Source organism: Nicotiana sylvestris, chromosome 6 (genome assembly GCF_000393655.2).
Source record: "Nicotiana sylvestris chromosome 6, ASM39365v2, whole genome shotgun sequence".
NCBI classification, from domain to species: domain Eukaryota; kingdom Viridiplantae; phylum Streptophyta; class Magnoliopsida; order Solanales; family Solanaceae; genus Nicotiana; species Nicotiana sylvestris.
Window position 1 is genome coordinate 16843186 of NC_091062.1, and position 18557 is coordinate 16861742.

Sequence of the window (18557 nt, forward strand, 5' to 3'; positions counted from 1 at the left end):
GATGAATTCATCGGTAGGGAACCACTCAAACATCCACTAGACTTGATCCTCAGTCAAATTTACAAAAAGTTGTACCCATCCTGCAGTGTCCTCTGGCTGAGCAAACATGTTTGGAATATAATTCATCCTTTTGGGATGATGGAAGGCTATATGATCATTCCACGGCCTTCGCGGAAATTCTTGACGGTATTGTCCCTTTTGGAGATGTTCCAACAACTAGACTTGTAGCAGCAAATTGCAACCCTCAAAAAACCTAAAACCCTTCTGACATTGTTCCAAATCCCGGTACATGTCAGCAATGATCATAGGGATGATAGTGTATGTCTCCCCTTCGATCCCGTCCATCAGAGTTTTGGTCACCATGGCTAACCTAGTATGGATCCTATCCCCTTGGATTGGGAATATCAGCATGCCCAAGAAACACATAATAAACACGAAGACCCTATGATAAATCCAACCTAAAAAGGTGATTGAGAACTCATCATTAAAAAGACGGTAGGAGCTGCTATGACCATTGTGACGACCCGGCCAGTCGTCTCATGAGTTACCGCTCCGGTTTCCCCATTTTCAGCTTCCTTATGCTTTATTATCCATATCTTGTATAATCGAGTTGATTTGAAGTGGTTTAAATAAGAAATAAGACACTTAGTCTCTTTTAAGAAGGCTTAAGTTGGAAACGTCAACCGGATGTTGACTTATGTGTTAGAGGGTTCGGATGTGAGTTCTGATAGTTTGGTTAGCTTCGGGAGGTGATTTGTGACTTAGAAGAGTGATCGGAAGTGGTTTTGGAAGTACGGTGTAGAATTAGGCTTGAATTGGCGAAAGTTAGTATTTTGGCGAATTCCGGTTGATAGGTGAGATTTTGATCCGAGGGTCGGAATGGAATTCTGAGAGTTTATGTAACTTCGTTATGTCATTTTGGACTTGTCTACAAAATTTAAGGTCATTCAGACGTGGTTTGCTTGGGTTTTGATCAAAAATGGAATTTGGAAGTTCTTGAGATTCATAGGCTTGAATTCGACGTGATTTGATGATTTTTGGTGTTACTCGAGGTGTTTTGATGATTGGAACGAGGTTAACTAATGTTTAGGATGCGTTGGTGCTTTTGGTTGAGGTCCCGGGGGCCTCGGGCGTGTTTCGGGTGAGTTTTGAGCGAGTACGGACACCCCGGAACTTAGAAAATAGAGGGGGCAGCAGTTGTGGCGCGGACCGCGCTCTTTTTCGCGCTGGGCGCGCTGACCGCGTCAAAGTGGCCGCGGCCGCGGTCACTCAAGACTGCAGGTTGCTGGTCCAACTTCGGAAGATCATATCCTTTGTTCCACAAGGAATTTTGAGGTGATTCAAAAACGAAAGTTGTATCTCTTAGTGTCTAGTTTCCAGAAAGGTAAAGATATCGCAATTTGGACATCTGTAGTGAACGTTATGGCCAAACTACTAAAGCCTGTCCCTGCAGAGCAAGGCTTGCGCGGCCGCGGACGTTTCTGCGCGGACCCCGCTGATTTTGCACGGACCGCGGTTATTTTTGTGCGGTCAGCGTTGTCGGAATCTGGGGGTACCCTATAAATACGAGGTTTTGGGTTTTATTTGATATTTTGACCTAGAGAGCTCGGATTTTGGCGATATTTCGAAGGTTTTTCAAGAAATTGGTCGGGGTAAGTGATTCTAACTTAGATTTGGTTAGAGTACATGAATCTAACACTGAATTCATCATTTAATTCGTGATTTGAGATGGCATTTGGGAAGAAAATTGTGGAACCTTTCAAAAATGTAAAATGATGATTTGAAGGACCAAATGGTATCGGAATTGGATAATTTTGGTATGGTTAGACTAGTGAGGATATGGGGATTCTAAAAATGTAAATTTTACCCGATTCCAAAACGTGGGCTCGGGTTTTGCTAATTTCGAGATTTTTGATATTTTTCGAATGTTTTCGCTTGGGCTATGTTCCCTTAGCATATTGTGACCTATTCGTTCTGATTTTGGATAGATTCGACGCTCGTGGAGGCCAATTTGAGAGGCAAGGGCATAGCGAGCTAGAGTTTTGGCCAGTTTGAGGTGAGTAATGATTTTAAATGATGTCCTGAGGGTTTGAAACCCCGGATTTGCACAACGTAGTGCTATACTAAGTTGAGATACATGTTGTGTGACGAGCGTGAGGTTTAATGCTATGGGGATTGGGACTTGGTCCATCCCAAATGATATTTTACTACATTTTTTATTGAGACATACTTTATTATTGTGAATTGGGCTTGTTGCCATGCTTGGGGCCTTGTGCCGACCTGTAGATACCTTAGGGGATTTTTGACTGGTTTTCCTCACTTACTTTGTTGAAGAATTTATATCCTCAGTCATGTTTCCAACTGCTTAAGAATGATATGAACCAAATTTTTGAAATGTTAAACATAAATAGAAAGAGATATGAGAGCTGAGATCCTGACCGTACATTATGCCCGTGAGGCTGTGATTTTAAATGACTGAGAGGGGTCGAGGACCCACTAGTGAGGATATTTTATATGATATGGATCGGGCTGCGCGCCGCAGCAGATATATATATTATACATATTATGGATCGGGCTGCACGACGCAGCAATTACTTATATGGATCGGGCTGCATGCCGCAGCAATTATATAGTGCTTGGGCTGAAGGAGCCCGTCCGGAGTCTGCACACCCCCAGTGAGCGCAGTCCACTATTATTATTATGGATCAGGCTGTATGCCACAGCGATATGCGGATCGGGCTGCACGCCGCAGCGATAAATATATAGCGGTATATATATATATATATATATATTGATTCGGTTATCGTGAGAAGTATATGAATTGACAACTGAGGATAAGAACGAATAAATGAACTGAAATGCTTGAGGAGCTGATTTATACTGACTATATCTGTTTACCTGGTTTAATGAATTTTCACATGATTTCATTATCCACATATGTTTAAATGATTTTACTGTTTTGATATAGCACTGCTTAGTGCCTTTACGTGATTTCATACTGTCGGCCATTATTTATTGTTATTACTCACTGAGTTGGAGTACTCACATTACTCCCTGCACCATGTGTGCAGATCCAGGTATAGCAGAGTCCGCACCTGAGCGCCAATTCCTTCCAGGCTAGGCAGTGATTTGGAGTTACGAGGTAGTTGTTGACGTCTGCAGCCCCTTGTCTCTCTTATCCTCTATCATTTACGTTTTCTTCAGACTGTTGTATCAGATTTCGTACTTTGTAGACTTATAGTAGATTTTGTAGTAGCTCATGACTTGTGACACCCCGGTTTGGGCTGTGTCGGGATAGTTCCTGTTGTTATTATCGTTAAATTCCGCAATTTATGAGCATTAATTTATATGTTACTACTATTTATGATGGTTAACTGTTTAAAAGAGGTGTTCTATTTTGGTCTGGCTGGCCTTGTCTTCACGAGAGGCGCCATCACGACCGGGTATGGGGATTTGGGTCGTGACAACCATATCTTTCACAAAGGAACTCAAAAGGTATGTAGGAGTCCTTTAGGCATTTCAAGTTGTCATTCTTCTTCAGCCCCACCATTTTCAGAAATCCCCTAGCAGTGTGATTTTCAGGTGCCAACAGATTAGGAATATCCCAAGGTAACCCAGCAAATCCTCCTATTTCTTCTAGAAGGGGTGTCATTTCTATGTTCCCAAAACGAAACACAGCCCTTTCCTTATCCCAAAACATAGTTGCAGCCTCGATCAGCATTTTGTTGAGTTAAAGGTCCATCAAAGAAGGCAAGTTTCCTAAGACTCGTTTCACATGGTTTTGGTCACATGAAGGAAGATCCCTCCACCAATCTAGCAAAAGTGAGAGTGTGCTAACCATACCGAATCTGGGGACCTCGTGCCTCATTTTCTGCAAAACAAAGAGAGTTAGGCTCTTTCCCCCTCCATGTTTGTCTATTTATACAGTAATGATTAGCATATCGGCACTTATTTCTCCAAATTAATGCACATAATCATGGTTACATTCGTTGGGATTATGGAAACCCGATGAACTTTTGGATAAGGCTTGTCTTAAAGGGTTATTATCTGGACAACTTATTAACCTGGCTAGGTTGACCATGATGCATGTACAATTTAATTAGAGTAAGGTTACTACAGAGGTCTAGATTGGGACCCTCAAACGGACAACTTGAGGGGGAAAGGCACGAAACCGTCGAACATACCACTGATCGACTAGTGTTACCGCAAATACGCCTTTCCGAATTTAAAGGGTGATATATAGGAAGGACGAAAACACTCATCAAGCATTGCTATAGGATTAATTACGCACGAGTGGAGTATAATGTTGAGCATGATTTATGCAGCAATAAATAGCATGTTGTCAAGTATTTGCACGTAAGAATAATAATAAATGCAGTATTTAAATAATTGAAGAGACAGTTACAGAAAAAGAAAACAAGGAGACAAGTCAGTTTCAGGAATAAAGAATCATAAATGCGTAAAAAATAGACAGTTAAATTCAAATAAGGGGAAAGGGTACGTGGGATAGAGTATGCTTGGACTAATTCACAAAAGATAAGTTTGTTATGGTAAGAACCTAAAATATCCCCAGCAGAGTCGCCATGTTGTCGCGCCCCGTTTTCCTCGCGGAGTCCAGGTTTCAACATTCATGGGGGAAATAACTCATTTCCTTTGGGGAATTGGGTATTTGAAGAGTCGCCACCTAACGGATTATGGTGTGTTAGGGCACTTAGAGCGATTAACTCTTAGACTAGTTTGCATTACCAGAGATTAGGGTAAGGGCTCGAAATAACCTTGAGGAGAAGGTGTTAGGCACCCCTCGCGGTCCACAACGGTGGCTCCCGGCCGAACTTAAACTATGTGAATTAGTCATTTTAACACACAAACAGTTTTAACACGTACTTGCAAGTAAAGACATGTTTTGTCATTCTAAGCATATGTATGATTCAAATAATGGAATAAGGGAAAAGGTTCGAACAGGTTGCACATATATAAAGAAAAGTAAATTTATTTAAACAATGGGAGTTGGGAAAGAGGGGTTCTAGGTTTATTAGCCTATAGGATCATACCGACACAATGCCCGGTAAACACTCCTCAACGAGGGGCTACACGTGACATTATTGTGTAGTCATCATATTCCTTATTACCCAATTCCCTCCCCTTGGTCATAGCCTAAGGATTCTAGCAACCTTGAAAGATACCCTATGCGTGCACTACCCGTCCCTTTCTCGTAGCCCTGGAGGTATTTAGGACCTCTAATTTAGGTAGTTCTAGACCATCCTAAGATTTTTAAAGGATAAAAGTCTAAGCATCAATCAAAACAATTAAGACTGCATTAAAAAGAACAATTAAAGGCTCACATTCACCTCCACAAACATAACAAGTAAGTGCATGTCTCAAACAACAGTTTCAGGTATTTAAGAGAAAGCCCTAGAACATGATATCTAGGTGAGCATAGATTATACAGCATTGAATTAGGACCAAAGTGTCAAAGAGCTGAATCCTTCTTGCCTACTGATTCCTTTAAATCTATTGAGTGTGATCAGTCTCAAATAACAAAGCACAATTTTATAGTTTGCAGAATTTTAATCGCCCTACAGGCTTGCCTAGGCGCATAACAGTGATGTCCTATGAGCATGATATCTATTACTGATTAGGCTTGCAGTAAAACAGTTTTAAAATGGACAACTTGAGATCTTATAGGCATGTTCTCTAGTAATGTTAATTAACACGAAAAGAGGAGGTTATTTACTTAAATTGATTCAGAACTTACCAGTATGACCTTAGAGTTGAACTGATTTAGGTCTAACTATAGGCATGATTTCTATTTGAACATAATGCGAATCAAGCAGAATACATTCGACGAAAGTGAAACCCCTATAGGCATGATTTCTATTAAAGCTGATTTTAACTCCTATAGGCATGGTAGCTAGTTATTAGAAACTGATTTAGATCCTATAGGCATGGCTTCTAACTGTGTGGAAGTAAAACAAACAGAACTCATTTTGAACAAATCCTATAGGCATGGCTTCTAATTGTGTGGAAGTAAAACAAACAGAACTCATTTTAAACAGATCCTATAGGCATGTTATCTATAAATACATTTGAATCAACATGGACCCTATAAGCATGGTATCTAACCAATTTTACCCACAATATATAACTACCCTCTCTTTTCACTAATCAACCCCGCTGTTTGTTTACAATAATTATTAAAGACCAATGAATTGAATAAAACACATTGTTGATACCCAATTTTCTCCTATACATTTTTATATGCAAAATACTTTCAAAATAGCATGTATATGCATATATAAGTATGTCCAAGTGTTTTAGTATTTTTCCTAAATTTTAAAAAGATTTTTTAAATCAATATATTACCCTATTTTAATAGTACAAAACCAATAATTGTTCCAAAAATTATCATTTTGGTGATTAATATATTTTATTCTTATATTTATACCACAATATAGCTAAGGTAATTTTTGCACATTTTTTATAAATTTATTTAGTATTTTTAAGGCTAAATTGCATATAATTGCAATTTTAGCCTATTTTAAGATTTAATTGCATTTTATACTTATGAAATTGGTTCCAGTATTTTTAATTTAATATTTATATATTATTAATTAAGTTAGTATCTTTAATTTATTTTCAAACATTATTTTACTATTTTTTATAAAATAAAAGGGAGAAAGTGGTTATTTAAATGCTAGCCCTATTTCATTTCAATTATAGCATGAATCAACCCCCAAATAACCCAATTTCAAATCCCAAATTAAGCGGCCCTAAAATCATTTTCCCCTAACCCACCGCCTTTGAAATCCTCTCCTCTCTCAGACTCTCTCGAACATTCCCTAACCCTAGCCCCTCTCACCGTCTTCAAACCTTGAAACCACCAGAATCCATGGCTTCTTAGGCCATGGGAACCCTATATTCACCTCCCTTTGCTCTTATACACTTGATACTTGAAGATTCGAGGTCTGAACTCGAAGGTTTTCACCCAGGCCTCTACCGATTCAAGGTTCTACGGCCATCTCCGACCTTGCTCCGGCATACCATGGTGTTTTGAGCCTGGTTCTGACCTCTCCGACTCAGATCGGTGACCTTTTCAAAGCCTTTCTCATTTCTAGGGTTCTTCTGAGACCCTAAGCCTTCGAGATTTTCTCCAATTTCCTTAGATCTATTGTGTATCTATGCTCTCCTTGAGTTTTCAAATGATTTCCCTGACTCTTCTTTCAAAAATTACTTTCAAAACCGATTCATTTCCGATCTAGGGTTTTCTGAAAATGCTTAAGTGTTTCTCTGACTTTCTCTCCTTTGTCTTTTGTGTTTATTTGCCTCTACTGTATTCTTATGTCTTCTTCTACCTTGTATGTTCTTTTACTGAGTTTTTACACCTCGTTTTTGTATGTTCTCCGTTCTTGTATGTTCTTCTACTAAGTTTTTACACTTTGTTCTTGTACATTCTTTTACTGAGTTTTATATACTCCATGCTTGTATGTTCTTCTACCATGTTTTCATACTATGGTCTCATATGCTTTTCTACTGTGTTCTACTATGTTCCAACATGTTTCTCCTACTGTATTTTCCTGCTAAGTTCTTAAGTTTCCTTATTTTCCTTCTATTAAGCCCTATTTAAGTTTCTTCTGAAAAATCTCTTAAGCATGTTTCTTTTACTGTTCCTATTAGTGTTTTTCTTTTGAGTGATTCTATTGTGTTCCACATGTTTCATTGCTATCATGTTTTTCTCATGAGTTTCTATTAATGAAAGAGGCATGCAAGAGGTTTCAACTCTGAAACCTCTGAGCCCATTTCAACTACTTGCCTTCTCATCTCTGTACTTGATTCAATGTGGAAACCCTAGAATTTTGGGATTCCACCAAGCTTTATTATGTGATTTGATTGAACTTAGGGTTTATTTCAAAAACCCCAACTCTTTCAGACCCATTCCTTGCTTTCATATGACTCTGACCTTTTGCTAAACTCTTCTACACTGGAGTTTCTACTGATTTTACAATGGCATAACAAGTTTCTTTCATGTTTAACGTGTCTGTATGCTTTTTATATATGATGAATCTCTCTTCAAAAGGGTTTTCAAACTAGTGATTAATTCAGAATTCCTTTTTAATAGGTCTAATTGATTGTTACGGATTTTTTTTAAGTTAAAACCTTTTCCACCTTTCTGACTTGGTTCATTCATACCAAATCTTTGATCTTTGATTTCCTGGCTGTAAATTAATTCCCTTGCCTTATTGGCACAAACCATGTACTGTCAAGACCCTGTCCTTAAATAACCTTTATGTATTTGCCTCTAATTTACTACTTTGCACAAAGTGTTTGACTACTTTCTTTCCTTAATTAGTTTTACCCGTTTGAATCTGAATCCCTTAATTAAGGGAAGCCTTGTGTAATTGATTGACAATCAGTCTTCAAACTATTTCCTTACCTTATTTCTGCTTGCTTTCTACACTATAAAAGGCACGACCCCTTTTCACCACTACACACTTCATACTTCACAAGCTCACAACCTCTTCTGAATTCATACTTAGAATGTTCTTGCTTCTTGCCTGCACTTTGGCTTTTACAAGACTACTATTTTCTTCTTTACTTGTCCCTTTGAAACTGGTATGTCCTAACTTAATTTTCAGCATCACCCAATGTGTTTACTTACAGTCTTTGTATCCATATTGTTTTCCGTAAAGTTTAGCATCTAACTTAATATGCCTATGTGCTTCTGCTTCTTCTTTTTGTGAACACTTGCTCCCTATCCCATTACCCCTATGTGTTTAAAAGCCGAGACTTAGGGCATGGCAACAAGAATTGTTGTCCATGAACTGAGTTTTGAGCCCCTGAGGTCTTAACCTCTAAGTAGGCTGGAGGGTGTGCCAGTATGTCTCATTGCTAGATATGCCCCTTTGCTTGATCTTCCTGCAAATTTCCCACTCCCCTATACCCCTATGTGCACTGGTTTTAAGTTACTTCCTTCTCCTTTCCCCTTTCAAAATTCCCCTTCTGCACTTGCACTCACTCTTAGCTTCTAAGTTCTGCCCCCTCCCCCTCCTGTGAGCCTTGCCTTGGGACCTTTAGTTCCCTCTGAACTTGGACACTTGAGGGCTGGCCCTTCCACACTGCACTATGACTTAATCCTGCGATGCATTTGGGTGTGAGCACTGCCCGGAGTCCATTTGAGGCTCTTAGGGAACTCTGACACATCCAAATGAGAGAAAGGCTTTGGATCATGATCTTTGGAGTTGGTTTACTTCATATTTCATATAGGAAGTCTGAATCAGGCTCTCCTTGGTTGTAATTTTCAAACTTCTGATGTATTTTTCTTTAATTTATTTTTCTGGGCTGTAATAACTTTGTAATAAACTATTGGGGATGGCTAGTGAAAAGAGGAGGGGTAACTGTATGTAAAGGGTAGATATCCTGCCTATAGGTTTACATATTTTTGCACTCTCATCTGTAGATATCCTGTTTATAAGTTTACATGATTCTGCATTAGACATCATGCCTATAGGAGTTCTGCACTTTCATATGTAGATACCACGCCTATAAGGAGTTCTGCACCTTCACATATAGATATCATGATTATAATAACCTCTACACCTTCATGTAGATGCCATGTCTATAGAATTCTGCACTTTCATATGTTACCATATGCATCTAGAAAACATGTCTATAGGCCATTCTGAATTTTGCATATACATGTAGATGACTAGGCAAATGTGTTCATAGGTTTAATGAAGTACAACATTTAGATGTCATGGCTATAGGATTTTCTGCACTCTTGCTACGTTTGTTAAAAAACATTTAAAATCAACAACGCCTAGAAAGCATGCCTATAGGAACTATCAACCAAACCTGAATCGTTTCACTTGCTTATAAGTCTAAAACCAGTAGCAATGACGCATGATCTTTTGTCAAAACTCGTCTTTCCTGAATAATTGACAGCCTTTTTCTAAAATCAGTTTACTCCATCTTTTTCTGAAATCAGTAAACATCATGCCTATAGATCTTCGCCTAACACGTGGGCAAACCATAGGATAGTTTATAAAATGAATTAGAGTTTTGTATGCTACAACCATCAGGCAGGCCTGACTCGGGCTTCTTATCTGAAATATGCAATAAATCAGTCTGACCCAACTGTTAAGTCTAATCAGACCCCAATCAGTACGTGTAAGACATGCTAAACTATACGTTTTTCTTTGATTTAAGGAGGCCTATTTGAGCCTTATTTGTTTATGTGCTTCCCCATACTTGCTATATATATGTTTTTGCTTGTCGCTTTAGTATTTTTACCTTTGAAACCATAAATAATCCCAACATACCTCCCCTTTAGGATTAGTAGTCCTAGATACCTCCGGGACTAATAGAATTGGGGCGGGTAATAGCATGCAATAAGTAAACGAGACCATTTCGCGCTTTAATACCTCAACGGGGTAGGAAAGGGTAGAAATGGATATGATGACCATGCGGTAACATCTCGTGTAGCCCCTCATTGAGGAGTGATTATCAGATGTTGTGTGGGGTGATCCGTATTATTAATAAACCTAGGACCCCCTCCCTTTTCGTTTTCTTTGTTTCTCTTAAAATCTTTTCTTTAATCAATTCCTTTTAGTTCCTTTTTTTACTTTTATTTATTTGTAAATCATTACGTGAAAATATCCTCTTATTTGAAGTCTTTATTTGCCTATTTGTTATTTGCACTTAAGTCACAATAATAATAGCTTGGCCGGGAACCACATTAGTGGATCTTGAGGGGTGCCTAACACCTTCCCCTTGAGATAATTGCGGTCCCTTACCCAATCTTTGGTTGTTCAAATCAAACCTTCCATAGTGTCCTAATGCACTAAAATCATTAGGTGGTGACTCTTCAATTCAAACCCAATTCCCGAAAGGGAACGAGTTGTCCTCCCAAATGTCATGAACCCGATTTCGCGAAAGAAAAAGGGGGCGCGACACACATAAATATAAAAGAAATTAATCTATAGGGATCCTAAAGTAGGCCCAAATGATTCCAAGCCTCCAGTAGTCTCAAATGCCCACAATTCCATAACCAATTTTATGTCTAGGTGTGTTAGAGTTTCCTAAGGACCTTAAGGATCCCGGACAGTGCTCACACCTAGACCTTTCTCAAATAACAACTAATTTAGGTGCAGTGTGGAAATGCTAGCTCTGACATGCCAGAGTTCAGAGAGATCTCAAGAGTCTCAAGGCAGTACACATATCAGAGGCAGAACCTAGTATTCTAAGAGTAAGTGGAAGTGCATAACAGTTTGAAAGAGTTTAATAGAAAGGTCTTAGGACTGAAAAGAACTTCTGAAAACTATTAGTGCTAAAATAGTTTGAGGGAAAGTGTGAGGAAAATAATTTGCAATCAGAACCCAAGTCATAGAACAAGTTTTAGGCACAACTTTCACACGAGGGGATAGGGGTTGGGAACATAGAGAGTATAGACAACAGGATACATATAGTTTTGAGGGGGTTATATAGAACTAGTAGGTAAAATGCAGGTCATGCAGCAAAGATCAACACAGAAACATGTTGAAGACATCTAAACTACACAACTAGAATCACTTTAAGGAGATTGACTAACTTAGTAGGAGTGAAACAGAACAGGCAAGGACTTAAATGCTACGCAAGTGTTAACAATGAAGGCATACCAATTATATAGAAGCAGAGTTTAGGAAAGACAATAGTTAGTCCAAATGGGCTTAAGTCACATATGTAAATATGTTAAACAAGACAGCAAACAAGCAAGCATAGTGGAAACATGCTGATCACAAATTTGAGTAGGCAGGATTTGTCATGCTAGTTAAGCAGTAAACAAAAGAAAGAATGGACATCAGGCCACATGAACTAAAGCAGTAAGTAAACACATAGGTTTGATTCTTAAAAATTAATCAGAAGCATACTTAGTTAAAGAATGAAAACACACAAGATGTAAGAAAGGTAGTGTGCAACTTGCAGCCGGCTGGAATGACAAAGATCACAAGTAGCAAAGAGAGCAGAAAGAGAGCCTTTTAGAGTGTAAAAAGTAGTAGTTTTGAACTATTGTTCGTTATTCAGAAGTTAAAATAAGAGGGAGTTTATATAGTAATCAAAAGCTTAACAAAATAAGGTAAGGGATCAATTAAGTAGCAATTAAAGAAATTCATGAAATCAATCACATGTAAAATCAGTAAGTCTTCCCTTTAATCAAGGGATAATAAATCAACGGTAAGAGCATGACAGATATTTAAGGAAAAGAATCAAGTAAGGTTTGGGTATAGAGTAGGTAATTAGGGGTAAATGAATAGAAGTTTCAATTAAGGAAACAATGAATAAGAATCAACAAATAACAAATAAGGCAAGGAAAAAACTAACTAAGGCAAAGAGTTCAATCGAAAATAAGAATCAAAGTTTGTTAAGGAAAAGGGTTCAAATCAAATCAGGAAATAAGAACTTTAGAATAGTCAAGGAGAAAATCACGTAAAGAGTCAGCAAGTTTCACAGACAAAACAAGGTAAGAAATGAATAGTCAGGATTCGACACGAAACAAATTGGTAAATCAAGAAAACGACACTGATTTAAGGAGAAAGATATAGGTCTTAACATGAACAGTCAGAATGAATACAAACATGTAGAATCAGTAAAAGAGTTGAACTAAGAAACTCAGTATATGCATATTAGGATAAGAAAACCACGAGACATTCAAATGGCTAAAGAGAAATCACAAGAACCAAAGCAAGAACACAGTCAATACACCAGTACTCAGAAACCAAACAAAGAATGTCAAAAATTAGGGCTTTTAGTTTAAACGAGTTAATGTTGTAGCAAACTTACGAAATCAGTCAAAACACATAAGAAGCAGAAGATCAAATACTCAAAAATCATCAAACCACCATAGATAGCCATAGATGAGTGACGGTGAGGTCCGATTAGGGTTAGGTTTGAGAACGTTTGAGAGAGGAGAGGGATTTCAGGGAGGCGGACGGTGGGAAATGAAAGGGTTTGGGGGGTCGTTTGGGACTAAAAAGGGAAGGGATTAATTGTGGTCGTTGATCTCTATGATCAACAACCAATATTAAAAGGGTTTGGGATCGGATCGGGTATTAGGGTTTGGGCTGGCTAAGTTTAAATTGAAATTGGGCTGGTTTTGGGTTGAATTAGGACCAAAATTGAAATAAAAATATGCCAGATTTTAAATAGCCACTTTTAATAACTACACAATTTATAAAAAATAATAAATGTGTTCAAAAAAATATTTCGTGTAGTAAAATGATTTTAAAATAGTTTTTAACATTTTAAAAATATAAAAGACCATTTTATGCATCAATAATATAATTATGCATTAATATGGGCTATTATTGCAAAGATGTGCAATTTAGCCTAAAACGTAAATGCAATTATAAAAAATACACTAAAAATATTTAAACACTATGTTGGCATAAATAATAAATTTAAATGGCTAAATCACCACAAAGGATATAAAGGATAATTATTGGATGTTTTATAAATAAAAAAGAGAATAAATAAATTGATTTGGAGTTTTTAAAAATTATAGAAAAATTATAAAAAAAATGCTTATGCATGCTTATAACTGCATATTTGCTATTTTGAAAGTATATATATGTATTAAAAATATATGAGGAAAAATTGGGTATCAACAAGGGGTCCTTACATATGATTACAAAAGCCCGGGGGGGGGGGGGGGTCCTTAGATAGAAACAGAGAAGCAAAAAAGGTAGATATGCAAGAAAAGCCTAGAGTCTAATCTATTCTCGAGGATTCATCCCCGGCGGCAGTATCTTCGAGCGCCATCCCCTCGGGTATGCATCCCCGGTGGTAGTGTCTTCGACAGCCACCTCCTCGGGGGTCTCATCTCGGCCCTCCAAAATGGTATCTCCAAGGGAGAAGATGAAAAAGAGGAAAGTGGGAAGATGAAGAAGAGGAAAGTGAAGAGGCAAAAAGGGATGAAAAAACGTCATAGCCCGCCAAAGAGCAAAGGCTTTCACCAGGATAGGAAGATCATGGCCCGGTAGAAGACTTGGCGACATTGCTCTTTGGCCGGCCTCACTTGAATGACTACTTTGAGTCCACTTCTTGCGACATTGCGTCGTGCAAGCTACCGGCCAGAGGTACCACTTCACCCTACGAAAAGCAAAAGGGGTGAAATGCCACACCAGGCCGGGGTAGGAAGGTGAGTAGCGGTGTATAGTCTGAACATCCTCGTGAGCAGTGATGTATAGTCCAAATACCTTCCCAAGACGGAAGAGATCGTCCTCCCTATCTCCTCGGCTCGAGCCAACAGTGACAGTAGTAACAACAATAACAACAACAACAACAACAACAACAATAACAAGTTGGTGTAATCTCGCTCGATAAGGAGGGGCCCCGGGAAAAGGCCATGGTATAACTAATGAGAACGCCACCAGGCAACTTTGAGGCCACGGGCCTTAGACATGGGAAACGACAGTGGATGAGGATGGAGACAAGAAATGGTAGAAAGGTTGATTGAAGAACACTTGAATAAGGAATTGGTTCTAGAGAGCCCCATTTATAGAGAAAGGGCAGAGTAACCGGCGGGCACAATCACTGCTCTTTTGAAAAAGGCAACCAATGGCGCCATCAATGTCCTTGAAAGACGTATCGGCAGGCCTAATTAATGCATTTTGGGAAATGAATCGGCGGTGATATTATCGCTTAGAAGGACGAGGATCGACTGTGCATTGAAAGACGCTGAAAAGACAAGTCAGCGGGATGTCTCGGTTGCCACAAAAGCCTATGTCATGAGTATGACATCATCAGTATAACCTCATCACAGGAAATTCGGAAAGATGGTTATCAAGATCGTTTCTTATCGTTATACTCTAAGAAACGCATGGACTATCTGTATACGGTAAAATCGGAGAGTCCAATTTTCCATCATTATAACGTCTCGAAGGCACAAAATCACGGTCGAGTTTCAGCCCTCGAGGCCCATCGACGCTCGACCACGGGACAGTGTGAAACCGATGGTTATGGAAAGAAAGTGGGGAGTTCCCAAGGCGTGAAGCTAGAGCCGATAAAATCTGTCAGGCTAGTCTGAGCCCATATCGTGGCATTAACTAGGTGTCCCATCTCCATTTCTTTATAATAAATGCGCTTGTACTATATTGGGATTCTCCCTCATATATAAAAGGGATCCTTGTCATTTTGTAAATACCTGTTGCTCCATACTAAATATACAAGAACATTCTCTCTACTCTCTAACATATTCTCTTGATTTTATTACTTCATTTATTGCTCGTATTTATTGTGTTCTACTAAAAGTTCAACATTCATTGCTTATTATTGGCCATAAAGAGTCATCTTTGATTTATTTATAACTGTTAATCACCATCGACCATCTTTGATAGCTCCCAGCCGAGCTTCAGACTCGACCTCGAGGCCCTCGAATAGGCAAGCTCGAGGCCCTGATTGTTAGTGATTCGGTTTAGTTAACATCTCGTTTTTAAGCTCTTATCTCGTTTCTAAGTCTTTTACATAGCATCAACTACCTAACAACTAGCATAAAAATAGATCACGTATTTTTAGAACCACTAAATCAAATTTAATTGTTATTACCATTTTCACGGTAAACAGAAAAATGAGATGAAAAATAATTTTTTTAAGTTAAAATTATATTTGGACATGCATTTTACTTACCAAATAATACTAAAAATATTTATAAAAAAAAAGTTATGGCTAAATAGGAGTTAATCTTATGGTATCCAAAGGCCCCCGGCTAATATGACTTGAGATAAGCTACTAGGAGAAATTTGTTTCCTAATTAAAAACTTTTCATTCTTATAATTTAAAGTCGAGAACTCTAATTAAGGGTAAAAAAATTTAACAATCTCTTACATCCACATCTTTTAAAGGAAAAAGAAAAAGATAAAATCGTGGCAACATTAGACTTGATATTTCTTTCAAAGTCTATCTATAATATCCACATGATTCTCACCTGAACAATATGATAAGAACTTTCTGTCCTTTTGTGAAATATTCGTGATTTTCAGAATGTGATAAATTATTAGACAAAATAAAAGGAAGAAGATGGTGATTGATTTTGCTGAATTTACGTTTATTAGCTAAACTATGACAATATATAGTCAACATATATTGTGAAGAAAATTTATTCGTTGATTAAGATCTTTATATTTATAAGTTATCAAACGTATGTTTTATATTCGTTTGTTTCATAAGTAAGGGATATATGTTTTTTGAAAATCTTTTAATTTTTTCAGACTGAAAAAAATTTCGGAAACCTTTTTTTATTCACAATATATGTTATAGAAAAAAAAGTTCTTTAGTTTTTAGAAACTAAAAAAAGTGAAATCATGGCTAGGACACCCGATAAAAGAATATCCTTTTTTTTCCAACTTCACAAGAATAATATGTAAGATTATTAAATCGCAACTATAACAGAGATTAAGATACAATCATACATATATAAAATCATAATTTTGAGTAAGAGTTTAAGAAAACGTACCGTTCAACTCCATTAATTCAACAACGACAGCAAACGCCGATTAAGCCGTTCAACTCCATCGGTTCAACAGCGACAACAAACGACGATTAAGCCTGAGACCAACTTCCACAATCCACTAGCTACCCGCTCTCATAATCCGGAGAACTTGACTGATGGGACATCTACTGTTACCATGTATTCAAGAGGCAGAATAGGCTCGGATTTTCTAAAATAGCTAGGGAAATGGGAGTTGGCCTCTATTTATAAAGAGTGTCTACCCATCACAGGCCAATAGTTATTAAGCCTCACTTATCCACACAAAAAATATTTAATATTAGGCATTTATTTATCCACCACTTGGGCCACGTCACTATCCTTCAGGCTATAACCAATTAACGTAAGTCCAAATTCCAACATTCTCCCACTTGGACACCAACGTTAATTGAGGACAAGAAAACAATTTTAAAACTTTTGAGTTTTAAGAAAATCTTTTTAAAAAACGATTTTAGACTCTATAGTGGACACACTACTCACATAGCTAAGAATAGAACGACCCATATAACAATCCATCCAGTCTCAATGGAGAATACTAACAATGAATCGTAGCAAGCATCACACCATTTGAAGGTATGAATTCTATCTATGATCACATATGCTAGAATTTCCATCAACATAGATCAAATATGTGTGCTAAGCATATTATCTTTCTAATCAAGGTGAACAGAGCCACATCTCTTAGAAAGAAATAATCCTCCAAGTGATAAAATAACTATATCGCCTCATAAGGTTTCCCTTGTGCCTTACCCAGAATAATCAAGGCAACAAGCAGCAAAACTCAAGGATATCATGAGTTTATACAATATCCAATTGAAAATAAAAAATAAAAAAATTATCATGTTAGTCAATAAGCATAACAAATATAAAATAACACAAGCTTGCATAAAATTAGAATTTATTATAAGCAATATCTCAGTCAGCAATTATAAAATAACTCCCGCTGACTAAAACACATCAAAAGACTCTAAAATACTCATATTTTTAGCATGTTCATTAAACACTACAGGCCTAAGACCTTTAGTCAAAGGATCAGCCAACATAGATTCTAGGCTAATATGCTCAATACATATATCACCTTCTTTTACCATGTCTCTAACGTTAAGAAACTTAAGGCTAACATGCTTAGAGCCTCTTGTTATTCTTAAAGAATAATACAACTGCACTGTTGTCACAGAAAATAGTCACCGGCTTAGATATAAAATTCACAATTTGCAATTTAGTAAGAAAATTCTTCATCCAGACAGCATGTGAAGCAGTCTCAAAACAAGCAATAAACTCAACTTCTATTATAGATGTAGCAGTGATGCTCTGTTTCTCACTTTTCCCAGAAATAGCACCTCCACCCAACATAAAAATATACCCAGAAGTTGATTTCATAGTATCTTGAAAACCTGCAAAATCGGAATCTGAATATACCAGCACGTCCAGATTATCAACTTTTTTGTACACAAGCATGGAGTCTTTGGTGCGTTGTAGATATCTCATCCTTTCTTTGCAGCCACCCAATGTGCCCACCCAGGATTAGAAGAAAATCTTCCCAACATATTAATAGCAAATAATATATCAAGCCTTGTACAAACTTGTATGTACATCAAACAGCCAACAACATTTGCATATGGCACATCTCTCATTGTTCTCTTTTCAACAACATTTTTCGGACATTGATCCTTGCTAAGTTTGTCTCCTTTACAACAGGTGCAACACCAGGTCTATAGTCTTGCATATTAAAAGTTTTAAGAACACTCTCAATGTAGAAACGTTGTGATAAACCCAATAAACCACGTGACCTATCTCTTTTAATTTCTACCCCAAGAACAAAAGAGGCTTCGCCAAGATCTTTCATATCAAATGACCTAGAAAAAAAATTATTTGATCTTATTCATCAAGCCCAAATCATTTGTGGCAAGCAGAATGTCATCAACATAGATAACCATAATAATGAAATTACCATTAGCTATTTTGAGATAAACACATTCATCAAGCTTATTTTTCACAAATTCAAGTTTTGTAATAATTTCATCGAATTTCAAGTACCACT

General features: G+C 37.5%; 1 protein-coding gene across 1 annotated transcript; it reads right to left on the reverse strand.

Moving 5' to 3' along the window:
- Positions 1–17641: 17641 nt before the first annotated feature.
- Positions 17642–18004, reverse strand: LOC138870306 (secreted RxLR effector protein 161-like). Its single transcript, XM_070148098.1, has one exon. The coding sequence runs from the start codon at positions 18002–18004 to the stop codon at positions 17642–17644; it is 363 nt and encodes a 120-aa protein (XP_070004199.1).
- Positions 18005–18557: the final 553 nt, after the last annotated feature.